The following is a 24394-nucleotide window of genomic DNA, read 5'->3' on the forward strand; positions in this document are numbered from 1 at the left end:
CTACCTATATGCACTCCTTAGAACTTTACAAGGAGCTTTGATCTTAGATCATTCACTTCTTTAAAGGCTTATCTTTGGTTTCAGACGTGAGTGCATCTGTGTACCCCAGCACCAGCAGTGTAGCTGAAAGAAGCCAGAAGCGCTATCTCTGCTGTTGCATCAAATAACCACCAAATTTAAGCTTAAGGTTTGATGTGGTTAAACTAGGTCCAAAGCTTGTGCAAAAGCAACATTTAAAAGAGACAATACTACACCCCCCCTTCACCCCCTATTGTTTGCTTCTTTAATATATTGCACAAATCCCACAGTGACTGTGATTCTTACAGCTGGGTAGATACAGCATCTGCTTATTAATTAATCATTTGGGACAAATGATTATGTTCAAAGGAAAGCCTTGAAGTTGAAAGCTTATACAAAGAACATGGATATATGAGGCAACTGCATTTGAACTAATGTTGGGAAATAAGCATTTTACTAACAGTGGATTGTCTACTTCACTTAATTAGAGCTAACATTCCACACACATACCCACACCCACCCCAATTTTGTTATTGTAGAAGGACAACTTTGTTCACAAAGCATTCTTTGCTAAGCTTGTCATCTGATGGGCATTTTCTTTATTTTGGGTTTTACCACAGTGCCCTCTGCTGGACCAAATGGAAAACATTCAGCCATTGTCGCAGCATCAGAAGCAACAATATTTGTATTTTTTGTGTTTTTTGTTAGCATTGTTCACTCTCTTCTCAAATACCTAAAAGGGAGCCAACACAAAATAACATGCCTTCTTTATTCAAGGGGCAATGCCTTATATGTTACCTCAGAAGGAAGACCCAATTTAAAAAAATAAAATAAAATACAATCTTCCACTTAAAGAGAGATACGTGATTTTACAAAGACATTCGGAGAAAATAATTAACCAGCTTGAGCAGAAGTCTTTTTAAAAGGCTGTGTTTTATTCTCCTAGTACCACATAACAGTGATTAACAGAAACAACTAACACCTCCGCCTGTAAAATAGCTGCTTACAACAAATGTGTGAATAATAGCTAGCAGCAGTCTTTACAAATGCAATTTGTGAAGAAATTTGTGTCAATAAAACAGACAATTGTCTAAATTATTCAGCCAATATTTCTCTCCCTTGCAAATGTACTCTGGAAATCTGATTGAAAAGACTGCCTTAGCCTAAAGCACTTCGTTTTCTCTGGCTGAGTGTTTCAAGTACATAATATTAGTGCCAAAATAAATTCTCTTTTCTCTGCCTACATTCCATAAACAGCTGGTAGAAAAACAACTTTGCCCTCTGAACATGAGACACCCCTCCTCCAAGATCTTGCCCCCATCTTCCTTGCATCCTTATATCAGTTCCTTTCCTATCTTTGCCTTTGGTTCTCCATCTCTACCACCAAAAGTTTGAAATAGCTCAACCTTTTCTTTTGTGTGTGTATCAGGGTGGGGTGGGGGGTTAAGTTGCCACAGTTTTCTTTGGCAAGATTTCGTAAGTGGTTCAGCATTGGCTTCTTCCTAGGGCTGAGACAAAGTGATTGGCCTAAGGTCATTGAGCTGGCTTTGTGCCTAAGGCAGAACTAGAACTTACAGTCTCCTGGTTTTTACCGCAGGCCAGAGATTCCCAATCTTGACAACCTTAAGACACATGGACTTCAACTCCTAGAATTTCTAGAAGTTCACATGTCTTAAAGTTACCAAGATTAGGAACTCCTGGTCTAACCTGATGCCTTAACCACTATACCAAACTGCCTCTCACTTTTCTCCTTTGCTCCACCTTATGTCGAAACTCATAAAGCAGTGGTTCCCAACCAGTGTGCCGCGGCACTAAGGGGTGCCGTGAGATCTTTTGAGGGTGCCGGGAACTTTTGAGCTACGGAGATTTTAAATATCTATTTCCTTATAAGGGTGCCGGGAACTTTTGAAAGGCTTTCCAAGGGTGCCTCAAACAAGAAAAGGTTGTGCCTCAAACAAGAAAAGGTTGGGAACCACTGTCATAAAGACTCTCTTCATTCCTTCCTCCATCCCACTTTTTCCATTTAGCCTTTGCTAATTCCCAGACTTTCCTGTAATTATGGGATTATTTCTGGTCAAGATGTTGCTCATGCAACTGTGCAAGTTCAGGAACACAATTTAATAAAAGTTCCAGGTACAAATGATTTTCACTTTAATATACTACTTTCCCCCTTTTTTCTTTTTATATACGTGTACACACACAGATTTGCTTAAGAGGAAAGCACAAGACAACACTCTGTGTGCAATGGTTGGTTACACTGTTGGGGATTAGCAAGGTTTAATAAAGAAAGATACTATATATAACTCTAACAGTTGTTCGCCTTCTACCGATAAAAGTTATGCTCCTTAAGAAAGGAAACTTGACTCTTTATAGAGGACCAAACATAGATATTCTGCAAAGCATGTCTTCAAAGTTAACTCACATTTTATTTGGGGGTCATATTACCCAAGTCTAAATTCTACAGTCATAAAACACAAGCAGAAATGTGGATTATAAATTACATAATTAGACATAGGGTGATATATTCCTAATTTGCCTGATTATGAGGAGGATTAGCTTAAAGGTTGAGTTACTAATGATCGAAGAAAAAGTCAGGCAAATATATTTCCAAAAGAAGGAGAGAAATGGTGCAGGGCATTTGATAGGATCTTCAATAAGTAAGGCTGCAGTTTACCATATGGAAACAAAATTACATTCACAACTAATTAACATGTTCTTGCGACTGTTCTTTATTTCAATTTGTGGTAGAAAATGACATATGACATATATCTCCTATATGTCCAAATACCATGAAAAACATGCCACTTGTTGGTGATCCACATTTTCATCGTATTTTCGTTCAAATTCAAAAGTCAGCTTATCCACAGTTTGACCTATATGTAAATACTGTATATACAGGATATATGAGTTCTTTTTAAAAAAGTGTTACTATATATGCTCACAGATAACTCCATCCACAGATAAGCTGAACCTAATTTAGGGATGTGTGTCTGTTGTAGCACCTAGAATTCTCAGCTTCTCTGCAAATATATATGGTTCTTTCTGGCTTGCTGGCTCGGCAGAGGTGGCTGCGGCGGGAGGGGGAAGAGGGGATGGTTTTGAGCACACACGCACCCCACATCTTTCAGAAATACAGCTTTATGCACACTCTCCTATTGCTTCCATGGCCCAGCACTGGGCCACAGGCCCAAGGGTTTGTAGACCCCTGATATATGGTATATAAAGTAGTGGCCAAAATTGTGGAAACCTTTTGGGAAAAGTGTATTTTCTAAAACTGGTTAACACCACTTTATTTTGCAGTAGTACCATAAAATTATACATCAATGGAAAGATAATTTAATGAAGAATGTAATGCAATAACTTTTATGAAGGATTTGCTATTAGAATAGCAGTTACAGTTTAAAGAAGAAAAGTGAAACACATAGAAAAAATGATATACAAAAATTACCATAGAAAAATCAAGATATGCAAAAATTATCGCGTCAGTTAATACTTAATTGGGTGACCTTTAGCATGAATTACGGCCTTATAATGTCTTCCCATGGAGTGAACCAAGTCTTTTAGTTCTGCAGCTGTTATAATGTGAAACCAAGATTGAATGATTGCTTCTATTAACTGGGTTTTATTGCTGGGTCGTTTCTGACTCACAAGTTTCTTTAGTCGGCTCCATAGATTTTCAATTGGGTTAAGGTCTGGGCTATTCCCAGGCCATTCCGGCAGTGGAATATGATTAACTTGAAACTCAAAAAAACAACAACAACCCAACAACTGGTGTTATTAGCCATCAAACCTTAAAAATACGCTTTTCCCAAAAGGTTTCCACAATTTTGGCCACTACTGTAAGGTAGCAGAAGAACGAGGTCCTTGTTTTGTTTGGCAATGAATTACTGTAGAATTTGAACTAATAATTTCCAAAATTGTTTTTTTCTTAAACTGGATTTAAAAAATGCTATTTGAATATGATGGTAATAGTGATTGTCTTATTTGGGGGGTTATTGTTCTTTCCAGTGGAAGATCAGATGTTTCGTTCTGTGGAAGGCCAGGCTGCATCTGATGAAGAGGAAGAGAAATGGATAGGCGATCAGCAATCCCAAATGGCTGAAGTAAAGAAACTCTTAGCTAGATTTCCTTGTTGCAATAGCGGGTACGTCTCAGTGTCTATGTGAAGTCATAGTTGCAACTTTTGTCCTTGCTATTTTTTCTGAAAATGCTGTTGTGTGACATAGCAAAAATATTACAGGTAGATCAGCTTTGAAATATGTCATATGGTTATGCAGATAGTCCTTGTTCAGCAATTGCTGAAAATTACAACACTGATGAATGGGGAACACAAAGCCTGCAATTACTGCAGGTTCGAGCCCGGCCCCAGGTTGACTTAGCCTTCCACCCTTTATAAGGTAGGTAAAATGAGGACCCAGATTGTTGGGGGGGCAATAAGTTGACTTTGTAAAAAATATACAAATAGAATGAGACTATTGCCTTATACATTGTAAGCCGCCCTGAGTCTTCGGAGAAGGGCGGGGTATAAATGTAAACAAAACAAAAAAAAACTGCTGAAAATTACAACACTGATGAATGGGGGAATTACTGCCATTCCTTCTAGATGTGGCCATTGCAGCATACCTTTGGTCTCATGATTGTGATTTGGGTGCTTGGCAACCAGCTTGCAATCTCAACAGTTGCTGCATCCTGTGATCATGTGATCACCACTTATGATCTTAAGTGTCAGCTTCAGAAAAGCAAAGTCAATGGGGAAGCTGGCTGGAGGTCACAATGACAATCAAATGGCCACAAGATACTGCAAATGCATAGAATACACCTAACAACAGTCACTGCTGTTGTAAATCAACATGATGTCACACTTTATAACTGTGTCACTTAGCAGCAGACTTGCTGGTCCTAGTTACTATTGTTAAGAGAAAACTTACCTGTATGGAGCAGGCATATGTAAGATTTATTAGTAATTGTCCCTTTTTACGTTTGTGCCTTCAAATCATTGTTGATTGCTGATGACTGTCCCTGCAGGTCAAGTCCCTGCAATTTCCCTGGCAAAATTTTGGAAGTGATTTATTTATTAAACCAATTTATATAGCCGCCCATATTAGGAGGTTTTACCTCCTAATATCTTAATATTGTATATCATTAGACTACTAGGATGGAGAAAAGCAGTGACCAGAATTTCTCTCTCTCTAGATGTGATAACACAACACTGAAGCAGCTGCAGTCATCCTTTGAAAATCCCAGTAACTGTGGCCATGAAAACTCCCTTGTGGAATTAGTCCAACAACTCTCAAAATTAAAAGAAGACTTTCAAATGAAAGGGCAGGAAGAGAAATCTCTGGAAACAAATATGGAAGAGGTAAATTCATTTTATAGACTGTCCTTTCAGGAGGTAGATTATTTCCAATTTGTGGGCTACTTATCACAAGGGATGCATATTTCAGATTTTTTTTTTCTTATCAGACCTGCTTAAATTTGATCAAAAGACACTTTTACTGATACCACCTGCACATTTCAGAACAAGAAGACTCAGCTGTGATAGTGCTCAGTTTTCATCCCCTGAAAGCTCAGTTCTTGTGCAATTCTTTAATTGCAGTGCATAATTCCATGGACTCTATTACAGTTCATCTATTTACTATTTCTTGGTCAACAAGACTCTAAAAATTGTGTTCTGTTAAAGTATGGGGAGTAGGGTACATCTATATGTCATCAGATCACAACAGCTAATCATCTCTAGTTGATATAGTGAGGGATAGCACGATTTTCTATCTGACAGCATCTAGATGGGCATAGCTACCTAGCTTGGTCTTATACCACACTAACGTTGTGGTTCATACTGCATATTTATTGCAAATGTATATTTGTACATAAATGGAAATAAATATATAGTTGTAAGAGTAGCTATGTTCCTTTCTTCCGTTACAAATTCCACCTCTTCTAATTTATACTGTTAATATTTCTAAAATGGAAAACCAGTGTATGAGTGGAATTAGCAACTTCCCAATTGCTACTTTAGACCTTCCCTTCCTTTCTTTAGTATTTTATCTGTTCTGTGCTATTATGAGACATAGTTCATATCCTGAGGAAATTGGAAATAATTATTTGAGTTGCCAAGAGGTAGACCTTTTACATTTCTAGAAATATCTTCTAAACATCTCTAGACCTCTGAACTTCTGAGATCTGAATAGATATACTAACTTCCTTATACATGAGTATTTCAAGTTAATTCTGTATCTAAGTGGCATGCAGGCTTAGTTGTACATAAAACCCCAAGTCTTAGAAAGAAGTATATAAAAAGAAGCAAACTAGAAGTCATTTCAACTCCAGGCAAGTCAAGAATAATGGACACCTGAAAGAATCAATAATTGATCCAATCTTTTTCATCTCCTATGTTTTTACAAAAGCTAGAAGATGAAAAGAGCCATTTGCTTTGTTCCCTTTTTAAGTGTTTTTCAATAAAGAGCTGCAGTTAGAGAACTATTTTGCAAAGAAATTTTAATGAAGGTGTCAGATAACAGATGATATATTGAAGTAATCATTAGTAAACTCTAAACCTAAGCCTAGAATTACAAAATGTTGCTTGTGGAATAGATATCTGACTTTTGCTGGAATATACTTATTCATTGACCAAGTCATGTGCTTTATCTGTATAAGGAATTAACTGTAAGCAGACATTTTCTAGTGCATAGATACATGAACATTGGAACAGCTTTTACAAGGATTTAGATAATCTTAATGTAGACAAGGGATTGGTTTAGACTTAATGATAATGTAGCACATTGAAAACCAGCCTGTAGTGTTACTGCATATTCCAAAAGAGTTTTAAAGTTGGAAAATAGCAGCCTATACGTTAATTGCAGCACATTTATAGTGTTGATCAAGAAAAATAATTGAGGCTGCATTCAAACCCAATGTGATAAGCTCATGGGAATCTTTTGCAGAATTTCTTCACTGGTTTTGTTATTGGGGCAAAATGCAGATACCCAATGAGCTTACAATCATAAGATACATGCTGAAATGTGGATTATAAATTACATAATTAGACATAGGGTGATATATTCCTAATTTGCCTGATTATGAGGAGGATTAGCTTAAAGGTTGAGTTACTAATGATCGAAGAAAAAGTCAGGCAAATATATTTCCAAAAGAAGGAGAGAAATGGTGCAGGGCATTTGATAGGATCTTCAATAAGTAAGGCTGCAGTTTACCATATGGAAACAAAATTACATTCACAACTAATTAACATGTTCTTGCGACTGTTCTTTATTTCAATTTGTGGTAGAAAATGACATATGACATATATCTCCTATATGTCCAAATACCATGAAAAACATGCCACTTGTTGGTGATCCACATTTTCATCGTATTTTGGTTCAAATTCAAAAGTCAGCTTATCCACAGTTTGACCTATATGCAAATACTGTATATACAGGATATATGAGTTCTTTTTAAAAAAGTGTTACTATATATGCTCACAGATAACTCCATCCACAGATAAGCTGAACCTAATTTAGGGATGTGTGTCTGTTGTAGCACCTAGAATTCTCAGCTTCTCTGCAAATATATATGGTTCTTTCTGGCTTGCTGGCTCGGCAGAGGTGGCTGCGGCGGGAGGGGGAAGAGGGGATGGTTTTGTGCACACACGCACCCTACATCTTTCACAAATACAGCTTTATGCACACTCTCCTATTGCTTCCATGGCCCAGCGCTGGGCCACAGGCCCAAGGGTTTGTAGACCCCTGATATATGGTATATATGGGATGCCTTATGCACGGTCACTCACGCTCTGGTTACGTCTAGGCTGGATTATTGCAATGCTCTCTACATGGGGCTGCCCTTGAGGTGCACCCGGAGGCTGCAGTTAGTCCAGAATGCGGCTGCGCGAGTAGTAACGGGAGCCGCTCGTGGCTCCCACGTGATATCGCTGCTCCGTAGCTTGCACTGGCTTCCTGTGGTCTTTCGGGTGCGCTTCAAGATTTTGGTAACTATCTTTAAAGCGCTCCATGGCTTAGGACCCGGGTACTTACGAGACCGCCTGCTGTTACCCTTTGCCTCCCACCGACCCGTACGCTCTCACAGAAAGGGTCTTCTCAGGGTGCCATCTGCCAAACAGTGTCGGCTGGCGGCCCCCAGGAGTAGGGCCTTCTCTGTGGGGGCAGTGACGCTCTGGAACGAACTTCCCCCTGGCCTGCGTCAAGTGCCTGATCTTCGGACCTTCCGTCATGAGCTCAAAACATATCTATTTATTAAAGCGGGACTGGCATAATTTGTGTTGAATTTTAAATTGGGTATTCTTAATATTTTTAAATTTTTAAATCTAAATTTTAATAATCAGCCTTTAAAATTTGCTCTTTTTAAATATTGTTTTAAATTGTATATATTTTGTTTTTATTCTGGCTGTACACTGCCCTGAGTCCTTCGGGAGAAGGGCGGTATAAAAATTTAATAAAATAAAATAAAATAATAAAATAAAATAAAATAAAATAAAATAAAATAAAATAAAATAAAATAAAATAAAATAAAATAAAATAATATATAAAGTAGTGGCCAAAATTGTGGAAACCTTTTGGGAAAAGTGTATTTTCTAAAACTGGTTAACACCACTTTATTTTGCAGTAGTACCATAAAATTATACATCAATGGAAAGATAATTTAATCAAGAATGTAATGCAATAACTTTTATGAAGGATTTGCTATTAGAATAGCAGTTACAGTTTAAAGAAGAAAAATGAAACACATAGAAAAAATGATATACAAAAATTACCATAGAAAAATCAAGATATGCAAAAATTATCACGTCAGTTAATACTTAATTGGGTGACCTTTAGCATGAATTACGGCCTTATAATGTCTTCCCATGGAGTGAACCAAGTCTTTTAGTTCTGCAGCTGTTATAATGTGAAACCAAGATTGAATGATTGCTTCTATTAACTGGGTTTTATTTTTTTATTTTTTTTTATTCAAAAAGTTTTTATTAGTCAAAAAAGGTTTATACAAATACATATCAGGTATGGTAAATTTTCATTTTTCTTATCTAAAATAAGAATTTTACTCAAATTTTTTAACACATACAACAGCCATAAGGCAAGCAGGTGACACGAAGTAGCTAAGTTTGCAAATTTTAAATACGTAATAAAGAAGAGTCAAGAATAAACAGAATATCGTACAAAAGAGAATAAGGAAAACCAACACAATCCCAAATATCTTTATCACTTCCTAGTTTTGGATCTCAGAACTCTGGGTTCAGCCTGACCCAACTCCAGGGCCGCAACAGCGGCAGCCGCTTCAGCCCCATGATCTATAACCTCCCTTCTTCAATTCCTGGGTCATCTGATTCCAGGAAGGCTTTGTGTTCCTCCACATAGGCCGTAGCCTCCGCAATTGTACTGATTTTTTCGTAATGCCCTCCCGGAAAATCATCAATCCCTCTGGCATCAGCCATCTGAAGCCCACTCCTTCTGGTACAATTTGCTTGACAAAAAATAATATTTCTTTCTTTTTTCACGTACCTGTCTGGGAATCTGCCTCAGAATGGCTATCTCCCTGCCCCTGTAAATCAGTGCCCCACTCCTATGTTTTCTAAGAATTTCATCTCTCGTCTCTCTTCTCACAAATTTGACATGAACCTCTCTGGGAACTGCATGCGTGCGTGCATATTGCGAATTAACTCTATAAACTCGATCCACATCCCAATTCATGAAATCAACACCTCTCCCAAGAAATTCTCCCAACAATTTAGTCACAACATCTCTCAAGTCTTCTTGGTCCACTTCTTCCAAATTTTGAAACCTAAGGAAATAAGACATTTTATCCATCTGTAGTCCAAGCACAGCATTGCCTGTCGTCTCCTCTCTTTTCTGCACTGCCCGCATCTCACCCTCCAAACCTTCCACTTTCTGCTTGTTTTCTGCTGAAACTTGTTGAGTATCCTTTAAATCCTTTTGGATAGTCACAATTTCTGCTCTTATTTCATCCAATTTCTTGTCCATATTAGATAACTTTTCCAAAATTCTCTCCATCTCTCCAGCAGTTGGTCTCTGACCTTTTGCCATTAAGGAAAAAAAAAATACAAAATCCTCAGGCAGGCACAGTATCCTTGTAATTTCCTCCGGATCCACCAGGGGCACTCACAGGAGCAACGAGTCCAGAGTACAGTTAGTCAACCAGGAAGTCAAGGGAAGTGATGTCATCAAAATTCTCATAGTGAAGGCGGAAGCTGGGCGCCACCACTGTTCCCCAGAAGGAGGGGCCTCAAACCTTCCCTCCTAAATTTCTCCATCACCTCTTCTCTCCAGAGCTCCACAAAACCGGTAATCTTCTTATTTTAAGTTCTCCTCTCTCCAGAATAACTCGTGCTCCTTCCAACCGCAGGGGAGAAAAACCCCCCCCGCACTCCGGAGCAGTCCACTCACGTTTACCGATATTCCCTTCCCTTCTCCTCCTCAATTCTTCTCCGTGCCCTGTTCACCACCAGGCTGCTGCAGTTATAAATCCAATGCCCGGTGTCACGGGCACAGCGCCCAGGCGACGACCAAAATAATGGCGCGGCCTGTGGCCTCCGAACCCCGCCGAGCCTAGGACGCGCCAGCATCGGTCCCCACAGTCCTGTATGTCGGCTGGGAGACCCCTGGCGAGCCGTCCGTGCGGCAGGTGTCCTTTTCGGAACACCTGGCCCCTGAGGGCCTCGGCGGCGGCCGGATTCGGGCGCTGGAGGCAGGAGAAGCCTTCCAGACGTCCGTTGCCGCTGGATACCGGAAGTCGTCTCCTATTAACTGGGTTTTATTACTGGGTCGTTTCTGACTCACAAGTTTCTTTAGTCGGCTCCATAGATTTTCAATTGGGTTAAGGTCTGGGCTATTCCCAGGCCATTCCGGCAGTGGAATATGATTAACTTGAAACTCAAAAAAACAACAACAACCCAACAACTGGTGTTATTAGCCATCAAACCTTAAAAATACGCTTTTCCCAAAAGGTTTCCACAATTTTGGCCACTACTGTAAGGTAGCAGAAGAACGAGGTCCTTGTTTTGTTTGGCAATGAATTACTGTAGAATTTGAACTAATAATTTCCAAAATTGTTTTTTTCTTAAACTGGATTTAAAAAATGCTATTTGAATATGATGGTAATAGTGATTGTCTTATTTGGGGGGTTATTGTTCTTTCCAGTGGAAGATCAGATGTTTCGTTCTGTGGAAGGCCAGGCTGCATCTGATGAAGAGGAAGAGAAATGGATAGGCGATCAGCAATCCCAAATGGCTGAAGTAAAGAAACTCTTAGCTAGATTTCCTTGTTGCAATAGCGGGTACGTCTCAGTGTCTATGTGAAGTCATAGTTGCAACTTTTGTCCTTGCTATTTTTTCTGAAAATGCTGTTGTGTGACATAGCAAAAATATTACAGGTAGATCAGCTTTGAAATATGTCATATGGTTATGCAGATAGTCCTTGTTCAGCAACTGCTGAAAATTACAACACTGATGAATGGGGGAATTACTGCCATTCCTTCTAGATGTGGCCATCGCAGCATACCTTTGGTCTCATGATTGTGATTTGGGTGCTTGGCAACCAGCTTGCAATCTCAACAGTTGCTGCATCCTGTGATCATGTGATCACCACTTATGATCTTAAGTGTCAGCTTCAGAAAAGCAAAGTCAATGGGGAAGCTGGCTGGAGGTCACAATGACAATCAAATGGCCACAAGATACTGCAAATGCATAGAATACACCTAACAACAGTCACTGCTGTTGTAAATCAACATGACGTCACACTTTATAACTGTGTCACTTAGCAGCAGACTTGCTGGTCCTAATTACTATTGTTAAGAGAAAACTTACCTGTATGGAGCAGGCAAATGAAAGATTTATTAGTAATTGTCCCTTTTTACGTTTGTGCCTTCAAATCATTGTTGATTGCTGATGACTGTCCCTGCAGGTCAAGTCCCTGCAATTTCCCTGGCAAAATTTTGGAAGTGATTTATTTATTAAACCAATTTATATAGCCGCCCATATTAGGAGGTTTCACCCCCTAATATCTTAATATTGTATATCATTAGACTACTAGGATGGAGAAAAGCAGTGACCAGAATTTCTCTCTCTCTAGATGTGATAACACAACACTGAAGCAGCTGCAGTCATCCTTTGAAAATCCCAGTAACTGTGGCCATGAAAACTCCCTTGTGGAATTAGTCCAACAACTCTCAAAATTAAAAGAAGACTTTCAAATGAAAGGGCAGGAAGAGAAATCTCTGGAAACAAATATGGAAGAGGTAAATTCATTTTATAGACTGTCCTTTCAGGAGGTAGATTATTTCCAATTTGTGGTCTACTTATCACAAGGGATGCATATTTCAGATTTTTTTTTTCTTATCAGACCTGCTTAAATTTGATCAAAAGACACTTTTACTGATACCACCTGCACATTTCAGAACAAGAAGACTCAGCTGTGATAGTGCTCAGTTTTCATCCCCTGAAAGCTCAGTTCTTGTGCAATTCTTTAATTGCAGTGCATAATTCCATGGACTCTATTACAGTTCATCTATTTACTATTTCTTGGTCAACAAGACTCTAAAAATTGTGTTCTGTTAAAGTATGGGGAGTAGGGTACATCTATATGTCATCAGATCACAACAGCTAATCATCTCTAGTTGATATAGTGAGGGATAGCACGATTTTCTATCTGACAGCATCTAGATGGGCATAGCTACCTAGCTTGGTCTTATACCACACTAACGTTGTGGTTCATACTGCATATTTATTGCAAATGTATATTTGTACATAAATGGAAATAAATATATAGTTGTAAGAGTAGCTATGTTCCTTTCTTCCGTTACAAATTCCACCTCTTCTAATTTATACTGTTAATATTTCTAAAAATGGAAAACCAGTGTATGAGTGGAATTAGCAACTTCCCAATTGCTACTTTAGACCTTCCCTTCCTTTCTTTAGTATTTTATCTGTTCTGTGCTATTATGAGACATAGTTCATATCCTGAGGAAATTGGAAATAATTATTTGAGTTGCCAAGAGGTAGACCTTTTTACATTTCTAGAAATATCTTCTAAACATCTCTAGACCTCTGAACTTCTGAGATCTGAATAGATATACTAACTTCCTTATACATGAGTATTTCAAGTTAATTCTGTATCTAAGTGGCATGCAGGCTTAGTTGTACATAAAACCCCAAGTCTTAGAAAGAAGTATATAAAAAGAAGCAAACTAGAAGTCATTTCAACTCCAGGCAAGTCAAGAATAATGGACACCTGAAAGAATCAATAATTGATCCAATCTTTTTCATCTCCTATGTTTTTACAAAAGCTAGAAGATGAAAAGAGCCATTTGCTTTGTTCCCTTTTTAAGTGTTTTTCAATAAAGAGCTGCAGTTAGAGAACTATTTTGCAAAGAAATTTTAATGAAGGTGTCAGATAACAGATGATATATTGAAGTAATCATTAGTAAACTCTAAACCTAAGCCTAGAATTACAAAATGTTGCTTGTGGAATAGATATCTGACTTTTGCTGGAATATACTTATTCATTGACCAAGTCATGTGCTTTATCTGTATAAGGAATTAACTGTAAGCAGACATTTTCTAGTGCATAGATACATGAACATTGGAACAGCTTTTACAAGGATTTAGATAATCTTAATGTAGACAAGGGATTGGTTTAGACTTAATGATAATGTAGCACATTGAAAACCAGCCTGTAGTGTTACTGCATATTCCAAAAGAGTTTTAAAGTTGGAAAATAGCAGCCTATACGTTAATTGCAGCACATTTATAGTGTTGATCAAGAAAATAATTGAGGCTGCATTCAAACCCAATGTGATAAGCTCATGGGAATCTTTTGCAGAATTTCTTCACTGGTTTTGTTATTGGGGCAAAATGCAGATACCCAATGAGCTTACAATCATAAGATACATGCTGAAAATCTTCTTGTTGCATTTGTTTATCTAACAAAGAAAAAATGGACAGAAATAGAACATTCTGGAATAATATTGCAGGCAACTGACACATTTCAGCCTTACTTTGGATACAGGAGTGTGTGTAGTAAGGAAGCCACTGCTGATGATTACAAGAATGGTGTTAGCCGGAAGACAGGAACAAGATGTTGAATTGTAGTGAAAATAATCTACCCCAGTTCATCGTTGTCTCAGGAAAGAAAAATAATGTCTAAACCAGGCTGCTGATCAGATGGTGGTAATGTTATGACTGACAAGAGCAAGCAATTATTTATGTGCTTTTTTGTTACAAGAGGACTATGAATATAAGAATATAAGAATTTAAATAACACATTTAATCGTTAGGGAGACTATGTCATCTTACCATATGGCAGATTTGTCTGGAAGTTAGAAGATGACTTTATTTTAGAATAAGAGAACTGAGTTAACTTTCAGCCAATGCTGTCATTTAGCCAATTCAAATACTGTAACTCTGGATGAAATTCAGTGGCTAAGTTAAAGAAATTCTGGATGGATCCTAGACTATTGCACTTTATTCAGATAACACTTAACTGTTCAGTTACAAAATATTGATTCTGGTAATATTTCCTATCAATTTTTAAACTGCGCCATTTGCAGTTAGTCAGACCTAGGCATTGCATACAAAATTATAGTAATGTTTTACCTGTAAATTACTTTTTCTGTTTTAATCACAATAATATGTGCACAAACAACTGCTTTAAACTCAATGTAAATTGTTCTAAACTTGATTGTAAAAAATATGATTTCTGTAATAGAGTTGTCAAAGTCTTGAATGTCCTACCTGATTCAGTTGTCTCAGCTACAAATTGTCAGAGTTTCAGTCACAAATTGACTTCCGTGGACCTTACTTCATACTTAAGTGTATTAAGTGCATAAATGCACTAACGTGCCTATCGTCCCTGCCCTTGTATTTTTATTCTCTTATTCTTGTTCTCATTTTTATTTGACAAATTCCAATAAATAAATAAGTAAACTGTACAACATTTACAAAAAAGGATGAACAAGGACTGAAAAATGTAAAATGTATGCCTTAAGAAGTTTTGTTTTAAACTGCAGTGTAAAAAAAAAAAAGACAAGGGATTAAACCTGTTTTGCTACAAGCAATTGCAGAGAGTGACAATATTGTGTGTCCTTGTGTATACAATCACATTTGGTCAATAAAGAATTCTATTCTACTCTATTCTATTCTATTCTGCTCTGCTCTGCTCTGCTCTGCTCTATTCTATTGGATGTAGCAAGGATTTTTATTGCTTGTTACAGCAAACAGAATGAGGTTTAGTCTAAATTGTTAAAACGTAAGCAGGGAGTCAGATAGCAAATAAATGTTAAGCTGAGCAATCTTCCTGCACGGCAGACTATAATATTTCGGCCAATGCATCAATAGAATCCTAATCTATAGGATATTCTTTCTTACATTAATCCCAGTAATACAATCATATTGTGTATGAATTGTAAAGGAATTGTATAGGTCTAATCCCACACCGCATTCAGTGCAGGAATTGCAAAGTCATTTTGTGATTTTGTCCTTGAAGGACAAAACTCCATCTTGGTGTCATTTACAAATCTAACCAACATGCTTTCCATTCCATCTTTTAGGTCATTCATAAAGATGGCTTTGGAACAAAACAAGCTAATAGCCCAAGTGTTGTAGTAATTGTACAATGCCAACAGATGAGAATAAAAATAAGTATATACAGCACATTCAGTATGCCTTCATAGTCATACAACTTACGTTAGTTGTAGTCAACTTAGTGGGACTCATTCACATGAAATATTACAAGCCTTGTGACAGTACCTTCACCATTTTAGATATTTCCATGTTTAAAATTTCTACTTAGTAAGCGAAGCTGCTTAATATTACAGTAATCAGAATTCATTAGTTATAATTCAGACTACAGTCAGTTACAGACAAAATCCGATATATTATTTAGTCAATTTATTAGTTATTTCAATTGTTCAATATTAGATTATAATTAGATTCTGTGCAATGTGCAGTGCTTAGAAATTTTGCATCAATTTTGCCATTACAGAAGGAGGATTAGCCATGAATAACTTTCTTATTGTTCCTTAAGTAACATCTCTTAATTGCCTCGATACTTTGTGTTTCAAATTGGCAGTATTGGGGCTTTAATTGCTGGGTTCCACTGATTATTTTTCTTCTCTTTCTTCAAATAGCAGAGTAGCATACAACACTATTTTAAAAAATAAAAATAAAATAATGTCAGGAAACTATGCATTTAGGCCCCTCCTCCCCCAGGCACAGAATCTGTCATGGGGTCTCTTAGGTTATTTAAAAAGCCACTAGTAGGCAGTGCACCATTCCTCCTCCTCTTGCACACTCCTCTAGAACCATCAAAAAGCAATAAGATGGACAACGCATTTGCAATAACATTTGCTGAGAAGTTTGCTGAAGAGGGCATACTTACAAGCAAACATTTATAACCCAAAGAAAACTTTTATGATGGCTGGGATGATGAAGCTGAATATCTGGAAGGTCACAGCTCTCTTACAATAACCAGAATTATCTTAACTATGTGAAGGGATATCAGTGAATGACAAATTGATTTATTAGATAATTGAGTTGAATCTCAATTTTAATTTTATTTTCGGTATTCTACTATGGTAGCAACCTGCTCGATTATTCTTCTGTGTTATTCACCCTTCTGTAATTACTAACTGTAGTAAAGATGCTAGCTTGTAAATAAGACATTAATACTTAAAATTATGATTAGGATAGCTTTAGCAAGGCATGCTGCTTTTTATCTGTTACCAATTATATTTGAATTCTGATATGCTCTAAAGCAATAGAAATATACAGAAGAGGAAAGATAAGCATTGCAATCCCTTTGATTGAAATGTTTACCTGTTTAATATGGCTTAATTGGATTTTAAAAGGGAATTTTACCAATTTTAAATGGGGTTTTAATTGATGATGATTTTTAATATCAGGCTAATTTTGAATAAGTTTTTTAAGGGTATTTTAAATTGTGTATATTTGTATTGTTGTTTTTATTTTGCCTGTACACCGCCCTGAGTCCTTCGGGAGAAGGGCGGTATAAAAATCAAATTAAATAAATAAATAATAAATAAATAAATAAATAATATGACAGTATCAATGGTGGGTTTCTATCGGTTTGCCCCAGTTTGGGTGAACTGGTAGTGGCAGCAGCAGGAGGCTCTGCCCACCCGCCCGGACATCATCACGGATGCTCTACACATCCACAGAAAGTTCTGTGCATGTGCAGAAGCGCTGCGCACAAGCAAACTCATAGTTCCGAACCAGTGGCGAAGCTAAGTGAAAACCACTACTGGACAGTATGTCAGAAGCATGTAATCAGAACCATTCCGTGAATAGGTCCAAAAAGATACTTTATTGCTGATCGCCTACGTTACAAGAATCTTGCCAGACTATCTGCCTTTCCTTGGAAACAACAGATATAGACCTAAGGTTTGATTCCAGATGTTTTTTCCTCCAAACTAACTACAAGTTGGAATGTCTTTTTACTCTCCCCAGGGGAGGGCCCTCTCCTTCAGTCAGTGATTCCACCACAAAACATTGCTCCAACTTTCCATCCTGAAACCACCAATTTATAAATTATTTTGTCAAATGAAACTTAAGAATTACATCTCTCTTGTGACATTAAACCATAATATTGAATGTATTTTATATGTTGGTGACAAAGAAAAAATATTGGAATCACCGAGTAAGAATTTTCAAACAAAGAAATATTTGTCTGTATGCTTAAGGTTAACTTTGCATCAACCATACCTTGTAGCCAATCTTTCAGTCATAATTACTTGGGCATGCAAACAAACTGAAGCAAATATTTCCTCTTCTGCTTAATAGAATAATAGAGTTGAAAGGGACCATTTATAATCAAAGGATCCCTGACAAATGGCTTGCCAGCCACACCTTGGTCAAAATGAAAGGAAAGTCCAGTTCCTCTCTGAATGATTGGTTTTATATTCAAACTGTTCTTAGTGGCAGGATATTTTTTTTCTAACGTTCAGTTGGAATCTTCTTTTCTATAACCTACATCTGTTACTCTGTGTATTGCACTTTGTTCTGGCAGAGAATAGGCCTTGGATTGTGACACATCAAATGATACATTTGAAGTAATCAAGGGGGTTATTCTGAAACAGTCATGGTTGAAGGAGAAATATTTTATTATGGTTTCAATGAGAACTCTAGATTTATAGGGGCAATGAAGCTGCATTTAAAATCCCCAGCTGATCCTAACTACATCAAGTAGTCAGCAAGATATCAATAAAATAGAAAAATCACATATTTGCGCACACATTCTACTGACTGCATTATTCACTGACACATTCCATTTAGTAAAATTAATTTGAAAACAGACTTCTGAGGCATCTACCATAGACTCAGACAGAGAAGTCAGACTTTTTATTTCACTTTTGTGCTACGCAATACTTTTTATGTCATCCGTTGTCTAGACAAAAAGTCCATTGCTAGGGGAAATACAACAGAAGGCGGAGGAATCTGAGCTGATGAAGATGGAATTCCAGATGTTGGAGACAGAGAGAGTAAGGCTGTCACTGGTGGAAGAAAAGCTCTTGGATGTTTTACAGCTGCTTCAGCAACTCCGGGATCTGGTAAGAAAAAAAACCAACAAAAACAAACAAAAAAACAAACAAAATAGTGGAAGAAACAGCAAGATGCCTCAGTATGAATGGACAACATCTGTAGTTTTCTGCACGGTCTTCAGTAGACAGACTTTTTGACACTGAGTTGCTGAAAAAAAGCTCAGTTGTAGATAGTTGATTTAGAAAAGGAAAACCTGAGCATGCTGGTGAACAAACTTTCCATTAGAGATATTCAGGCTCTCTCTGCAATTTAGACCTAGGAGAGCTTTACACTTGTCTAAGGTAGCTGTTAATATTTTTCCTTTTGAGAGCCCTTGACTTTGTGTAGAATTACTGCTTTGAGCTTCGGATCCAAATCTTACTTCTGAATTCTCTTAATGACCTTGAGCAAATAATTCTCTCTCATACTAATCTGCACTGTGGAACACAATAAAGGTATATTTTTAATATGGATTATTTTACAGCTACAATTACATTATACAGGGGAAGAAAATGCTGTTCAGTGATTAAATAAGATAAATGAGCAAAACTGAAACAGTGCAGAAGAAAAATAGAATTATTTCACACACTCATGCACACACACACACACACACACACACATTTTATACCTGGCTTGAAAATTAGCAGTAAGAGACACAGTTTTTTTTCCTTTTGGTTTTTTTAAAAAATAAAAATAACTTTGCTATTAGCACTCCTAAGGGATTGGCTTGTTCAGCTTCACAAATGTAATAGAAAATGGTAGTGGCATTCTACTTTCTAGTTCCAGATTTAGTTAGCTTAATTCTAAGAGAAAAGTTTCCTAAATGTAGGAAAGGAACTAAATCTAGCCATGAGTAATTTTCATTCTAATCAATCTGTTTATAAATAAATAAAAGTCTTGGACTTATGACCATTTGTCACGTGAATGCCATTTGCAATTTATGCCGACTTCCCTAAAGTAAAGTCAGTGGAAAAGCCATCATAGAAGGTTGCAAGTTGCTTCAGTAAGTCACATCCCCCACTTTATCTCCCAAGGACTCCACTACAGACTACAAGATTCCAGGGATCTCATTCTCTGTAGTATTCTTCACCAACCCATCTGCATTTCATGCCACCTGCTTGTGGTATGTAAACACACACGCACCAGCATCCCCACACCCCTTTGTCTGGGATCCCTGCCTCTTAATGCTCTGTGTAGTCCTGTGATTAAGACACAACTGTGACTGCCAGGGTTGTCATTGCGAACGGGTGACCTGTTCGCAATGTCATGCTGTACACAGGTATCATTTAGCGATGGCAATCCTGATCCCAATTGCTGTTGTAACTCAAGGACTACTGGTACATAATTCTTATATGTACTAATCAATATGACCATTCAAGAGATTTTGTAAAAGAAAGTACGTGATTTTCAATTGGGAGGATATTGTTATAATTAGGAGTGGGGTTTTGCTTTTTTAAAAAAGAAAATATAATTAAAGTGTGCAGGGAGATAAACTGACACATGAAAGAGTCATACTCATTAGCATACTCATACCAAATATGGGAATATAAACACTCAAATTACATTCAGATTGGTATTATATAAACCAAGATATGTATCTGCCCTGGAGGCCATCTTTTCTTTGGATCTTCAGGGCTGCCACACTTAGTGCTTCATTGGGGGTGTTACTTGGAACCCTGATGATATGACTGTGACTTAAATACACTTCATATAATGACTTGCAAGGCAGTCGCTAGATTATAGATCTCTGTCTGACATAGAATAGTGTAATCGTGATTGAGACTTTCCAGTTGAAACATGCTGATCATAATGTGCCCAAATTACTAGTACTGTTCTTATTATTAGCAAGGAATGGTGATGTGTTGCAGATACAATTAAAGCTGGTACCCTCCTTTACATCTTCTCTATCTGATTAAACATCACTATGTGAAAACCTCAATTGCTGGCAGAGGTCAGTATCTCTGGGCCCATGTGGTGATCACCTCGTCATGTGGAAAAAGAATACATGATAAAGAACATGAATTATCAAATGAAAGAAAAGGAGATACACAGTATGTCTGTGAAACTAAGATAAAGGTGAAAGATGTAATAGAAATAAATAAAAATAGTCTCAGTTTATGGGATGGAAAGCAAAGGGGTAAATTTAATTATGAATCCAAATGCTAAAATGTATGTCAAAAATTGAACTGCTATAATTTAGATTGTGTAGAATATGTATGAAAATGGTAGTTTATATATTGGTGATAGTTGTATGTCACTCTCCAAACAGTGCACGCCATTCTGAGGATGTTTCAGAAGGCCTCCAAAGTTTTCCAAAGGCTTTCTGAAGCATTGCAAGAATGTGCACACTATTTGGAGGGTGGTACGTGCTATTTGGAGAATGGCGCAAGCGATCTTGAGAAGAAGGCTTGGGGTGGCCAGGAGCTGCCTTGCAGTTGAGCCATGCTGGGCATACCTCATCACCAATGTCAGGGCCTGCATAGCATGGGGCAGCTGGGGCAGCATTGTTTTGGGGTACCACAATGACTGGCACGATGCAGAGCTTCAAGTGGCACTCCAAAGTGCTGGAACTCCAGTAGAGGCCTGGGGATGGTGGTGGGCAGCTGAGATTGCGAAAGATTCCAAGCCTCTACTTCATTCCCCAATAGGAATTCCCAGTTACCATCCTAATTTGAGGACTTCCTCTAGACAGAGAAAGCCATTAGATGAACATAATGAAATGTGAAAAATTTATAAAACAAACCCATAGTAGGTATGAAGAAATGATGGACATGATGGTAGTAAGGAAAGAAATGTAAGAAAATGCATAATGAATGGTGCTATTAAAATTAGCTTTAGAATAGAATGGCATGGCATGGCATGGCATAGAACAGAACAGAACAGAACAGAATAGAATAGAATAGAATAGAATAGAATAGAATAGAATAACAGAGTTGGAAGGGACCTTGGAGGTCTTCTAGTCCAACCCTCTGCTCAGGCAGGAAACACTTTACCATTTCAGAAAAATGGTTGTCCAATATCTTCTTAAAAACTTCCAGTTTAACTTCTGGAGGCAAGTTGTTCCACTGATTAATTGTTTTGTCAGGAAATTTCTCCTTAGTTCTAAGTTGCTTCTCATCAAAGTTTCCATCCTTTGATTCTTCTCCTGCCTTCAGGTGCTTTGGAGGATAGGTTGACTTCTTCTTCTTTGTGGCAACCCCTGAGATATTGGAACATAGCTTTATCTACGTTCCCTTTTCTTATCTTGTGATAATGTAATACAGAAAAGTAACGAAGAGTAAGTCTTTACTAGACTTACTCTTCGTTACTTTTCTGTACTCTGCATAACATTGCTTTCCCTGAAAAGGAATGGCATGATAGATAGATACATGTATATATGATAACTTTGGTATTTAAAATATTTTTCTTGCTTGCTGTGGAGAAAAGAAAACAGATGTCTTAGAAACAAGGTATCATAAAAATAAAAAACCAGTTTATTAAATTTACCTGCACTGTATCTTTTTCTTCTCTTTTGTTTCTAAATTACATTTAAGGCCCCCTTTTTATTATGAATGTAGTTACATATAATGAGAGCTGATCTGATAGCTAAAATTAGGCTGATTTGATGCTCCAATTCTGTTAATAACTCTTATGAATATATGTAGTAGAATTCTCTTATTACATTAACTTTCTTCTATACTCGCCAGTAGCAATGCTTGCTCCTTGAGTCAGTCAGAATCTAATGAAGGATAAGCTAATAAAGTGCCATGAGTGATTATGATTGGCAAAAAAATATCATTACATTCTCATTGTCCATCACCTTGTTGGAAATAATTCTTTAAGCAATCCATCAACCGATACATAACACCACAGTGAAAATATTACTCTGATCTTGTACATAATCGTACATCATGGCTCTAAGTGGTAATAATATGATGACTTATCACTCCTCGGCCTGGATGTTAAGAATATCTCCTGCAGGGTTTAAGAGTCTATATAACAATATTCAATATTTCAAACATGGAAGAGTGAAATAGAGCCTATGAGTTGAGCTCAATCTTACAAAGACATAACCTTTACTTAATTTTGAAGGTGACCAACTATTAAAGAAAGATGGACTTAAATATATGTAATTAAAAATAATAGTAAAATATAAATCTAGTTTCATGAATGAATACAGTTACTTCAATGCCTAAGAGCTAGAAAATCAGGCTGGAAAATCAAAACTATTTTTCAAGGATTTCTGTATCACGCACATCTCTTTGGTCCCAAAATATCTACTATATAATTTATTGCCATTTTGTATAGCATGTCTACATTCTTACTTCCTTTCACCTCTCCATGACCAATTTTTATACTTTGCTCACATGATTGGCAAATGAAGATCAAGTTGTTACCTGTACAATGTATTGAGCCTACCCGTTTTTCTGACAGTATGTAGAACTACAAAACTAACCATTTATACCAGGGTGAAAGTCTGACTAATACTATCCACCATGAAAAAGGGAAAGAAGGAATACACAGAGGACATGAAAATAAAACCCAAACTATCTTCTGTTGGATAAACAATGTCCATCTGTCTTGTTTTGCAGCTACATACATTTTGTGTTATGACAATATCTAGCTATCTTGTGGAATATGTTTTGCACATTTACCTTCTGTTTATATTCTGTTATTCTCTTTGTCTCTTATCTTATCTGATTTGATATATATTTGCACCATTGATATATACAATTTCTCTTAATTGCCCACTTGCTCGTTGATCATAAAGGACATCAGAAGTAAATTCAATGGATGCACTTGGTGTGAATTTTAAATTTTGGAAGAAAATCATTAATATATTTCATTATTGGCATGCACGGATAAAACTCCCTAATATTGTTTTATGTTTTGAAGAACATTTCTAAGCGCACCTTGGGGAAAATCTTACTGAACACTTTGGAATCATGCTGTGACTCCCAACATGGTAAGAAAGTACAGTAAGCTTTGGTACTGAACCTCACAGTTTGGCTGGCAAGACCACTGGTTATCAGGAATCTTCTCCGGATGGAAGAGAATTAGCTTCAATATATTAGATATTTTGTTGCTCAGAAATGGTTGATCAAGATAGTTAGATAGTAGATAGTTAATGATCTTAAAAATTCAGAGACAGAGAGAGAAAGAGAGAAAGGGAGGGAGGGAGGGAAGGAAGGAAGGAAGGAAGGAAGGAAGGAAGGAAGGAAGGAAGGAAGGAAGGAAGGAAAGAGATTCTTGATGTCTGATTCATCCTAATTAATTAAGCTAAGAAAGGATTTCAGTGAGTCCAGGCATTGACCAAAAAAAAGCACTTACTCCTTTGAACCCAGATGATAATTCTCTGATGAGACAAGAAAATGGGTGAGAAAAGATAACCCCACACGAGGAATGAATAGCTGTTGATATGGTGATGGTTTGGGGATAACGTATCAAAACATCTAATGCTACCTTCATCTAGATGGAGAGGTGGGTGGACATCTTGTAATTTATTTAGTTGGTAAAAGAGAAATGAAAGATAATTTCATTTAAAAAAAATATTGCTTAAGTTTGAAAGAAGTAAAACTATTACTGAAATTTTGAACTTGAAAGAATGTTCCAAGTTTGGAATTCCCTGAACATATATGGAGCACATCATTCTGTATGTAACTAGAGACATCTAGTGCCAATTTGTACCTGATTAGTAATATAGATCTATTCCTAACTGTCCTGGTAGCCTGATCGAGCAAGAGGCTTATGCTGGCAATGTGCATTGCTAGAATAAGCTTCTTCATCCCAACTTCTTTTTCCCTGTGACTTTGTATAGGATTACAGGAAGGCAGAATG

General features: G+C 37.2%; 1 protein-coding gene across 1 annotated transcript in view; it reads left to right on the forward strand.

Moving 5' to 3' along the window:
* Nucleotides 1-24394, forward strand: part of EFCC1 (EF-hand and coiled-coil domain containing 1) — an 82654-nt gene that overhangs the window by 50404 nt on the left and 7856 nt on the right. Inside the window, exons 4-10 of the mRNA XM_058167827.1 lie at nt 4027-4162; nt 5212-5485; nt 10280-10328; nt 11184-11319; nt 12114-12279; nt 18448-18606; nt 23453-23522. Of these exons, the coding sequence (XP_058023810.1) occupies nt 4027-4162; nt 5212-5485; nt 10280-10328; nt 11184-11319; nt 12114-12279; nt 18448-18606; nt 23453-23522 (990 nt within the window). The remainder of the gene's footprint in view (nt 1-4026; nt 4163-5211; nt 5486-10279; nt 10329-11183; nt 11320-12113; nt 12280-18447; nt 18607-23452; nt 23523-24394) is intronic.

This window comes from Ahaetulla prasina, chromosome 2 (genome assembly GCF_028640845.1).
Source record: "Ahaetulla prasina isolate Xishuangbanna chromosome 2, ASM2864084v1, whole genome shotgun sequence".
NCBI classification, from domain to species: domain Eukaryota; kingdom Metazoa; phylum Chordata; class Lepidosauria; order Squamata; family Colubridae; genus Ahaetulla; species Ahaetulla prasina.